The sequence below is a fragment of the Cherax quadricarinatus genome, chromosome 4 (assembly GCF_038502225.1).
Source record: "Cherax quadricarinatus isolate ZL_2023a chromosome 4, ASM3850222v1, whole genome shotgun sequence".
NCBI lineage: Eukaryota > Metazoa > Arthropoda > Malacostraca > Decapoda > Parastacidae > Cherax > Cherax quadricarinatus.
Window position 1 is genome coordinate 51,197,498 of NC_091295.1, and position 11,966 is coordinate 51,209,463.

Genomic DNA, 11,966 nt, shown 5'->3' on the forward strand with positions numbered 1-11,966 from the left:
AAGTTTTTACAAAGTAGAAGTGATGCAAGGAGGGATGAGTATATAGAGAAAAAGAGAGAGGTTAAGAGAGTGGTGAAGCAATGTAAAAAGAGAGCAAATGAGAGAGTGGGTGAGATGTTATCAACAAATTTTGTTGAAAATAAGAAAAAGTTTTGGAGTGAGATTAACAAGTTAAGGAAGCCTAGAGAACAAATGGATTTGTCAGTTAAAAATATGAGAGGAGAGTTATTAAATGGAGAGTTAGAGGTATTGGGAAGATGGAGGGAATATTTTGAGGAATTGTTAAATGTTGATGAAGATAGGGAAGCTGTGAGTTCGTGTATAGGGCAAGGAGGAATAACATCTTGTAGGAGTGAGGAAGAGCCAGTTGTGAGTGTGGGGGAAGTTCATGAGGCAGTAGGTAAAATGAAAGGGGGTAAGGAAGCCGGGATTGATGGGATAAAGATAGAAATGTTAAAAGCAGGTGGGGATATAGTTTTGGAGTGGTTGGTGCAATTATTTAATAAATGTATGGAAGAGGGTAAGGTACCTAGGGATTGGCAGAGAGCATGCATAGTTCCTTTGTATAAAGGCAAAGGGGACAAAAGAGAGTGCAAAAATTATAGGGGGATAAGTCTGTTGAGTATACCTGGTAAAGTGTATGGTAGAGTTATTATTGAAAGAATTAAGAGTAAGATGGAGAATAGGATAGCAGATGAACAAGGAGGCTTTAGGAAAGGTAGGGGATGTGTGGACCAGGTGTTTACAGTGAAACATATAAGTGAACAGTATTTAGATAAGGCTAAAGAGGTCTTTGTGGCATTTATGGATTTGGAAAAGGCGTATGACAGGGTGGATTGGGGGGCAATGTGGCAAATGTTGCAGGTGTATGGTGTGGGAGGTAGGTTACTGAAAGCAGTGAAGAGTTTTTACAAGGATAGTGAGGCTCAAGTTAGAGTATGTAAGAAAGAGGGAAATTATTTCCCAGTAAAAGTAGGCCTTAGACAAGGATGTGTGATGTCACCGTGGTTGTTTAATATATTCATAGATGGGGTTGTAAGAGAAGTAAATGCGAAGGTCTTGGCAAGAGGCGTGGAGTTAAAAGATAAAGATTCACACATAAAGTGGGAGTTGTCACAGTTGCTCTTTGCTGATGACACTGTGCTCTTGGGAGATTCTGAAGAGAAGTTGCAGAGATTGGTGGATGAATTTGGTAGGGTGTGCAAAAGAAGAAAATTAAAGGTGAATACAGGAAAGAGTAAGGTTATGAGGATAACAAAAAGATTAGGTGATGAAAGATTGGATATCAGATTGGAGGGAGAGAGTATGGAGGAGGCGAATGTATTCAGATATTTGGGAGTGGACGTGTCAGCAGATGGGTGTATGAAAGATGAGGTGAATCATAGAATTGATGAGGGGAAAAGGGTGAGTGGTGCACTTAGGAGTCTGTGGAGACAAAGAACTTTGTCCTTGGAGGCAAAGAGGGGAATGTATGAGAGTATAGTTTTACCAACGCTCTTATATGGGTGTGAAGCATAGGTGATGAATGTTGCAGCGAGGAGAAGGCTGGAGGCAGTGGAGATGTCATATCTGAGGGCAATGTGTGGTGTGAATATAATGCAGAGAATTCATAGTTTGGAAGTTAGGAGGAGGTGCGGGATTACCAAAACTGTTGTCCAGAGGGCTGAGGAAGGGTTGTTGAGGTGGTTCGGACATGTAGAGAGAATGGAGCGAAACAGAATGACTTCAAGAGTGTATCAATCTGTAGTGGAAGGAAGGCGGGGTAGGGGTCGGCCTAGGAAAGGTTGGAGGGAGGGGGTAAAGGAGGTTTTGTGTGCGAGGGGCTTGGACTTCCAGCAGGCATGCGTGAGCGTGTTTGCTAGGAGAGAATGGAGACAAATGGTTTTTAATACTTGACGTGCTGTTGGAGTGTGAGCAAAGTAACATTTATGAAGGGGTTCAGGGAAACCGGCAGGCCGGACTTGAGTCCTGGAGATGAGAAGTACAATGCCTGCACTCTGAAGGAGGGGTGCTAATGTTGCAGTTTAAAAACTGTAGTGTAAAGCACCCTTTTGGCAAGACAGTGATGGAGTGAATGATTGTGAAAGTTTTTCTTTTTCGGGCCACCCTGCCTTGGTGGGAATCGGCCAGTGTGATAATAAAAAAAAAATAATAAAAAAAAAATATATATATATACAGTGGACCCCCGGTTAACGATACTTTTTCATTCCAGAAGTATGTTCAGGTGCCAGTACTGACCGAATTTGTTCCCATAAGGAATATTGTGAAGTAGATTAGTCCATTTCAGACCCCCAAACATACACGTACAAACGCACCTACATAAATACACTTACATAATTGGTCGCATTGGGAGGTGATCGCTAAGCGAGGGTCCACTGTATATATATATATATATACTTGTACATGTATATGTGGGGGTTATAAGAGAAGTAAATGCGAGGGTCTTGGCAAGAGGCGTGGAGTTAAAAGATAAAGAATCACACACAAAGTGGGAGTTGTCACAGCTGCTCTTTGCTGATGACACTGTGCTCTTGGGAGATTCTGAAGAGAAGTTGCAGAGATTGGTGGATGAATTTGGTAGGGTGTGCAAAAGAAGAAAATTAAAGGTGAATACAGGAAAGAGTAAGGTTATGAGGATAACAAAAAGATTAGGTGATGAAAGATTGAATATCAGATTGGAGGGAGAGAGTATGGAGGAGGTGAACGTATTCAGATATTTGGGAGTGGACGTGTCAGCGGATGGGTCTATGAAAGATGAGGTGAATCATAGAATTGATGAGGGAAAAAGAGTGAGTGGTGCACTTAGGAGTCTGTGGAGACAAAGAACTTTGTCCTTGGAGGCAAAGAGGGGAATGTATGAGAGTATAGTTTTACCAACGCTCTTATATGGGTGTGAAGCGTGGGTGATGAATGTTGCAGCGAGGAGAAGGCTGGAGGCAGTGGAGATGTCATGTCTGAGGGCAATGTGTGGTGTGAATATAATGCAGAGAATTCGTAGTTTGGAAGTTAGGAGGAGGTGCGGGATTACCAAAACTGTTGTCCACAGGGCTGAGGAAGGGTTGTTGAGGTGGTTCGGACATGTAGAGAGAATGGAGCGAAACAGAATGACTTCAAGAGTGTATCAGTCTGTAGTGGAAGGAAGGCAGGGTAGGGGTCGGCCTAGGAAAGGTTGGAGGGAGGGGGTAAAGGAGGTTTTGTGTGCGAGGGGCTTGGACTTCCAGCAGGCATGCGTGAGCGTGTTTGATAGGAGTGAATGGAGACAAATGGTTTTTAATACTTGACGTGCTGTTGGAGTGTGAGCAAAGTAACATTTATGAAGGGATTCAGTGAAACCGGCAGGCCGGACTTGAGTTCTGGAGATGGGAAGTACAGTGCCTGCACTCTGAAGGAGGGGTGTTAATGTTGCAGTTTAAAAACTGTAGTGTAAAGCACCCTTCTGGCAAGACAGTGATGGAGTGAATGATGGTGAAAGTTTTTCTTTTTCGGGCCACCCTGCCTTGGTGGGAATCGGCCAGTGTGATAATAACAAGAAAAAAAAAAAAAAAAAATAATGTATATGTAGTGTGACCTATGTGTAAGAAGTAGTAGCAAGACGTACCTGAAATCTTGCATGTTTGTGAGACAGAAAAATGGACACCAGCAATCCTACCATCATGTAAAACAATTACAGGCTTTCGTTTTACACTCACTTGGCAGGACGGTAGTACCCCTCTGAGTGGTTGCTGTCCTTTTGAGCCACCCTGCCTCAGTAGGATATGGCCAGTTTGTTAAAAGGAGAAAATGCATTTTTATTTTGAACTGTATTTGCTATTGGAAGAGCCATTGGTGTTATACTTAACATAAGAATTTGAAGCAAAACAGGTGAGGGAGGGTGGGTTTAATTGATGCGTTTATAGAACTATACTGAATTTGACCTTTTGACAGGACACTTAGTATGATCTTAGTATAAATGTGGTTTAAAAGACATTCAAAGGACAAATATTTTCATACTTGATCTTTAAAGGTAATTGACTGGATAAGCTGACAAGAGCAGAAAAAGACATGATATTTCATGGAAACATTTACTACTGCTGCAACGTTCTGTCCAAGGATTAATGAAGCAAATTAAATATACAGATACTTCATCTTCTTTCTTTCTTTCAGCACACCGGCCATATCCCACCAAGGCAGGGTGGCCCAAAAAGAAAAACGAAAGTTTCTCTTTTAAATTTAGTAATTTATACAGGAGAAGGGGTTACTGGCGCCTTGCTCCCGGCATTTTAGTCGCCTCTTACAACACGCATGGCTTATGGAGGAAGAATTCTGTTCCACTTCCCCATGGAGATAAGAGGAAATAAACAAGAACAAGAACTAGAAAGAAAATAGAAGAATACCCAGAGGGGTGTGTATATATATGCTTGTACATGTATGTGTAGTGTGACCTAAGTGCAAGTAGAATTAGCAAGACATACCTGAAATCTTGCATGTTTATGAGACAGACAAAAGACACCAGCAATCCTACCAACATGTAAAACAATTACAGGTTTTCATTGTACACTCACTTGGCAGGACGGTAGTATCTCCCTGGGCGGTTGCTGTTTACCAACCTACTACCTATAATACTTCATCTTATAAGGCAAATAAACACCCTGAGGTCATGCTTTAAAGAGATCAAAAACGAGGCCAAAGGATGGGTATAGAGAAAGGTACAGGAGTGAAACAAGAGGCAAGATCATTATTTTTATAATCATAACCAAATTTTATAATCATAACCAGCAAGAGGTAAGATCAGGGAGGTGAGGTGAAGGGCCAAGGATGGAATAACATTTTTAATGTGATAAACGTGGATATGTGAGCGATGGGCCTATCCAGCAAGTGCATTCTTGGCACCTGAGCAGAAACAGAAGAGACACTTGCCACCAGCAAGTTTCCTTCCCATGTCATCTTCATCTGCACAAAAAGTCCTACTCATTCATACCAGTTATAGTGAATGCCCCAGCATCCACTGTCAACTTATCTCCACTGGGCAGGTAGCTGCATCATCATAATTTTCTGTAAGGCCAGCATGAATGTGGATGTTACTACTAAAATCATAAGAACAATCATAATACCTCACATACCCAGAAAAACCACTGCAGTATAATAGAGATTTATAGTATTCCATGCAAGGTTAATGTTGGGGAGATAAGACTTGATCTTTGGACTCAACTTCAGGAATGCAAATATAAGTGCAGGATTGATGTTGCCAACAGCATGTGCATTGTCCATCACAAGTTACCCTACCAAGTCATGAACTGGTAAGCAGTGCAGCAGCATTTCAGGGGAGCAACCAGAATGCAGGACCCAGAAGGTGGCCACCATTCATATTACTGAGACCGTAGAACAAAGCAGTGGAATGTGCATGCTGCCTGGACCCTTTGCATACATGTTAATGATTTTTTTATTATTATCACACTGGCCGATTCCCACCAAGGCAGAGTGGCCCGAAAAAGAAAAACTTTCACCATCATTCACTCCATCACTGTCTTGCCAGAAGGGTGCTTTACACTACAGTTTTTAAACTGCAACATTAACACCCCTCCTTCAGAGTGCAGGCACTGTACTTCCCATCTCCAGGACTCAAGTCCGGCCTGCCGGTTTCCCTGAACCCCTTCATAAATGTTACTTTCCTCACACTCCAACAGCACGTCAAGTATTAAAAACCATTTGTCTCCATTCACTCCTATCAAACACGCTCACGCATGCCTGCTGGAAGTCCAAGCCCCTCGCACACAAAACCTCCTTTACCCCCTCCCTCCAACCTTTCCTAGGCCGACCCCTACCCCCGCCTTCCTTCCACTACAGACTGATACACTCTTGAAGTTATTCTGTTTCGCTCCATTCTCTCCACATGTCTGAACCACCTCAACAACCCTTCCTCAGCCCTCTGGACAACAGTTTTGGTAATCCCACACCTCCTCCTAACTTCCAAACTACGAATTCTCTGCATTATATTCACACCACACATTGCTCTCAGACATGACATCTCCACTGCCTCCAGCCTTCTCCTCGCTGCAACATTCATCACCCATGCTTCACACCCATATAAGAGCGTTGGTAAAACTATACTCTCATACATTCCCCTCTTTGCCTCCAAGGACAAAGTTCTTTGTCTCCACAGACTCCTAAGTGCACCACTCACCCTTTTCCCCTCATCAATTCTATGATTCACCTCATCTTTCATAGACCCATCCACTGACACGTCCACTCCCAAATATCTGAATACATTCACCTCCTCCATACTCTCTCCCTCCAATCTGATATCCAATCTTTCATCACCTAATCATTTTTTTATCCTCATAACCTTACTCTTTCCTGTATTCACTTTCAATTTTCTTCTTTTACACACCCTACCAAATTCATCCACCAATCTCTGCAACTTCTCTTCAGAATCTCCCAAGAGCACAGTGTCATCAGCAAAGAGCAACTGTGACAACTCCCACTTTATGTGTGATTCTTTATCTTTTAACTCCACGCCTCTTGCGTTACCCAGCCTTGGTCCTACACCTTATCTCCTTGATCTCACCCCACAACTTCTCTGTAACCTCTCTTGAACCTGATCTCAGGGTGCTCCTTTCCCTTCACAATGCTGTGCATCTTTGTTTTTGGCATACTCGATAAAATCCAGCCCTGGACGAAATGTTGTAGCAGTGACTAAGGTTTCCCAGTAATAAAGTGTGTTTCTCTCTTCATGATCATTTAAATTACTTGTGGTCACACTGGGCATCAGGTCAGTTGTTATATTTAATGTTGGCTGCCTTACTGATCTTTTATTTTGTTATGCCATTCAGGTAAAGATAATACGTACAGGCAAAATCTTCCATTAACATTTTACACTTTATTATCTACATGGCTGTAAGTGTTGAAAATTGTGGAGCAGCACTAAAAAATTATTCTACTGTAGATATTTACCATATTAATTTTTAAACTATTAAACAAGTACATTATACAGTACTTTGTACTTTTTTCACTACAAAATTTGTAAGGATGAAAACTTCCTCAGCACAGAAAGAATTAAAGATGGAAATTGCTTGGTTCACAATTCTGTTCTTTTTCTATGGAATTGGTGAGGGTTAGAACCCATGGTGAGTGAGTCATAACTCTCAAGGCCAGTGCAAAAGCCACTCTTCTTTTTCCATTGTACTTATCACATACTATATACAGACTCACACATAAACCACGTTTTTCCGAGTTTCATACATTTCTCACATGCAGAAATATTAGTTTGTTTAAAACAACATTTTAATTTGTAGACTTCTCTTACTTTCTTAAATCCAGTGATTGCAATTAATAAAAAAAAAAATATTTAAAATTCAGACAAGTCTGCTTGAAGAATTATGAACCATTGCAAGATTTTAAGCTATAAGATTCTTTCAAGTATAACAACATTAAGAGTTAAAAGATAAATATGATTTAGTTTGGTTGCTCTCATAGGTAGTAGCTTGGTAGACAGCAACCACCCAGGGAGGTACTACCGTTCTGCCAAGTGAGTGTAAAACGAAAGCCTGTGATTGTTTTACATGATGGTAGGACTGCTGGTGTCTTGTCTGTCTCATAAATATGCAAGATTGCAGGTACGTCTGGCTACTTCTACTTACACTTAGGTCACACTAAACATACATGTACATGTTTATTTATACACACTCATCTGAGTTTTCTTTGATTTTATCTTAGTTCTTGTTCTAATTACATTTCCTTTTATATCCATGGGGAAGTGGAATAAGAATCTTTCCTCCGTAAGCCATGTGTGTTGTAAAAGTCAACTAAAATGCCGGGAACAATGGGCTAGTAACCCCTTTTCCTGTAATAATTACTAAAAAGAATAAGAAGAGGAAAATTGTCAAAGTGGGAAGTCTGAATGTGCGTGGATGTTGTGCAAATGATAAGAAAGAGATGATTGTGGATGTTATGAATGAGAAGAAGCTGGATGTCCTGGCTTTAAGTGAAACAAAGCTGAAGGGGGTGGGAGAGTTTCAGTGGAGAGGAATAAATGGCATTAGGTGAGGGGTTTCTAATAGAGTTGGAGCTAAAGAAGGAGTAGCAATAATGTTGAAGGATAAGCTATGGCAGGAAAAGAGGGACTATAAATGTATTAATTCAAGGATTATGTGGAGTAAAATGAAGGTTGGATGTGAGAAGTGGGCTATAGTAAGCATATATGCACCTGGGGAAGAGAGAAGTATAGAGGAGAGAGGTTTTGGGAAATGTTGAGTGAATGCATGGGGAGTTTTTAACCAAGTGTGAGAGCACTTGTGGTTGGGGATTTTAATGCTGAAGTGGGTAAAAATGTTGTGGAGGTAGTAGTAGGTAAATTTGGGGTGCCAGCGATAAATGAAAATGGGGAGCCTTTAATTGAGCTATGTGTAGAAAGAGGTTTTACCTGGAGAGAGTTCCGGGGGTCAACGCCCCCGTGGCCTGGTCTGTGACCAGGCGGCCTGGTGGATCAGAGCCTGATCAACCAGGCTGTTACTGCTGGCTGTACACAAACCAACGTACGAGCCACAGCCCGGCTGGCCAGGTACCGACTTTAGGTGCTTGTCCAGTGCCAGCTTGAAGACTGCCAGGGGTCTATTGGTAATCCCCCTTATGTATGCTGGGAGGCAGTTGAACAGTCTCAGGCCCCTGACACTTATTGTATGGTCTCTTAGCATGCTAGTGACACCCCTGCTTTTCATTGGGGAGATGTTGCATCGTCTGCCAAGTCTTTTGCTTTCGTTGTGAGTGATTTTCGTGTGCAAGTTCGGTACTAGTCCCTCTACGATTTTCCAGGTGTATATAATCATGTATCTCTCCCGCCTGCGTTCCAGGGAATACAGGTTCAGGAACTTCAAGCGCTCTCAGTAATTGAGGTGTTTTATCTCAATTATGCTCGCCATGAAGGTTCACTGCACATTTTCTAGGTCAGCAATTTCACCTGCCTTGAAAGGTGCTGTTAGTGTGCAGCAATATTCAAGCCTAGATAGAACAAGCGACCTGAAGAGTGTCATCATGGGCTTGGCATCCCTAGTTTTGAAGATTCTCATTATCCATCCTGTCATTTTTCTAGCAGCTGTGATTGATACAATGTTATGGTCCTTGAAGGTGAGATCCTCCGACATGATCACTCCCAGGTCTTTGACGTTGGTGTTTCGCTCTATTTTGTGACCAGAATTAGTTTTGTACTCTGATGAAGTTTTAATTTCCTCGTGTTTACCATATCTGAGTAATTGAAATTTCTCATCGTTGAACTTCATATTGTTTGGTAATAAGCAATACGTATTTTATGAAAAAGAGGATAAATAAATATACAAGATATGATGTAGCACGTAATGAAAGTAGTTTGTTAGATTGTGTATTAGGTAGATGGCGAGAATATTTTGAGGAACTTTTAAATGTCGACAAAAGAAAGGGAGGCGGTAATTTCATGCACTGGCCAGGGAGGTATATCATCTTTTAGGAGTGAAGAAGAGCAGGATGTGAATGTGGGGGAGGTGTTTACATTGAAACATATATGTGAGCAGTATTTAGATAAAGGTAGGGAAGTTTTAATTGCATTTATGGATTTAGAAACGGCATATGATAGAGTGGATAGGGAAGCAATGCGGCAGATGTTGCAAGTACAGTGGACCCCCTCTTTACGATCACCTCCCAATGCGGCCAATTATGTAAGTGTATTTATGTAAGTGCGTTTGTACGTGTATGTTTGGGGGTCTGAAATGGACTAATCTAATTCACAATATTCCTTATGGGAACAGATTCGTTCAGTACTGGCACCTGAACATACTTCTGGAATGAAATAATACCGTAAACCGGGGGTCCACTGTATATGGAATAGGTGGTAAGTTACTAAATGCTGTAAAGAGTTTTTATGAGGATAGTGAGGCTCAGGTTAGGGTGTGTAGAAGAGAGGGAGACTACCTCCTGGTAAAAGTAGGTCTTCGACAGGGATGTGTAATGTCACCATGGTTGTTTAATATATTTATAGATGGTGTTATAAAAGAAGTAAATGCTAGGGTGTTCAGGAGAGGGGTGGGATTAAATTATGGGGAATTAAATACAAAATGGGAAGTGGCACAGTTTTTTTTTGCTGATGATACTGTGCTTATGGGAGACTCTAAAGAAAAATTGCAAAGGTTAGTGGACAAATTTGGGAGTGTGTGTAAAGGTAGAAAGTTGAAAGTAAACATAGAAAAGAGTAAGGTGATGAGAGTATCAAATGATTTAGATAAAAATTGGATATCAAATTGGGGAGGAGGAGTATGGAAGAAGTGAATATTTTCAGATATTTGGGAGTTGACGTGTCAGCGGATGGATTTATGAAGGATGAGGTTAATCATTAAATTGATGAAGGAAAAAAGGTGAGTGGTGCATTGAGTTATATGTGGAGGCAAAAAATGTTATCTATGGAGGCAAAGAAGGGAATGTATGAAAGTATAGTAGTACCAACACTCTTACATGGGTGTGAAGCTTGGGTTGTAAATGCTGCAGCGAGGAGGCGGTTGGAGGCAGTGGAGATGTCCTGTCTAAGGGCAATGTGTGGTGTAAATATTGTGCAGAAAATTCGGAGTGTGGAAATTAGGAGAAGGTGTGGAGTTAATAAAAGTATTAGCCATAGGGCTGAAGAGGGTTTGTTGAGGTGGTTTGGTCATTTAGAGAGAATAGATCAAAGTAGAATGACATGGAGAGCGTATAAATTTGTAGGGAAAGGAAGGTGGGGTAGGGGTCGTCCTCAAAAAGGTTGGAGGGAGGGGGTAAAGGAGGTGTTTTGGGTGAAGGGTTTGGACTTCCAGCAAGCGTGCGTGAGCGTGTTAGGAGTGAATGGAGACGAATGGTATTTGGGACCTGACGATCTGTTGGAGTGTGAGCAGGATAATATTTAGTGAAGGGATTCAGGGAAACCCGGTTATTTTATATAACTGGACTTGAGTCCTGGAAATGGGAAGTACACTGCCTGCACTCTAAAGGAGGGGTTTGGGATATTGGCAGTTTGGAGAGATATATTGTGTATTTTTATACATATATACTTCTAAACTGTTGTATTCTGGGCACCTCTGCAAAAACAGTGATTATTTGTGAGTGAGGTGAAAGTGTTGAATGATGATGAAAATATTTTCTTTTTGGGGATTTTCTTTCTCTTTGGGTCACCCTGCCTCGGTGGGAGACGGCCGACTTGTTGAAAAAAAAAAATTTTAGTTAATATAAACAATGTGGTGTAATTACAAGTCAGCATTATCTCTGTTTTGTATATCCTCCACTCCATGAAGACAGCTGTTAAGATGGGAAGCCAAAGCACATAAGTGGATCATTTATGTAGATTATGAGTAATAAAATGGGCATTTTTGGGGGCATATGTGTGAATTTTTTGTCTGCAAGTGTGCAAGCCACATGCTCACAGACATTTCCAGCAACATGCACATAGTAAATGTACACACACACACACATTAAAGGCACATAAACATTGAATGCACATTGAAGGTAGTCTCATTAAGGGTACACACACATACATTAAAATCACATAAATTATAATCACTTAAAATCACATGATTTAATTGTGTACACAATTTAAAGGTACACACATGCACATTAAAGGCCTACACATTAAAAGTAGACACACATTAAAGGTACATATACATTAGATGTATATACACATTAATGGCACATGAACACATTCAAGGCACATGAATACACTTTATTGGCACATAAACACACACATACTTTATAAACATTACCTGTTTACAGCACTTCCCTTGAGCACCTACTCTTCATCATCCATGCCTATTGGCACTCTCAGCACACACAGCTCTTTCCCATCTTTCGTCTTAGTTTTCATGTTCTCTAATGTATTTGGTTTCTGTGTTTGTTTCTCAGTACTATACTGTATGTTTTTTTTTCCTGTAATCACATAACCCTACAACACCTTCTGCACTAGAATCCATTCTAATTAAACTTTGATATTTGAAACACTGTTT

The 11,966-nt window shown here is 41.0% G+C and overlaps 1 protein-coding gene across 1 annotated transcript in view; it reads right to left on the reverse strand.

Moving 5' to 3' along the window:
* Positions 1 to 11,827, reverse strand: part of LOC128684352 (uncharacterized) — a 56,208-nt gene extending 44,381 nt beyond the window's left edge. Inside the window, exon 1 of the mRNA XM_070098250.1 lies at positions 11,757 to 11,827. Coding sequence (XP_069954351.1) covers positions 11,757 to 11,827 — 71 coding nt within the window. The remainder of the gene's footprint in view (positions 1 to 11,756) is intronic.
* Positions 11,828 to 11,966: the final 139 nt, after the last annotated feature.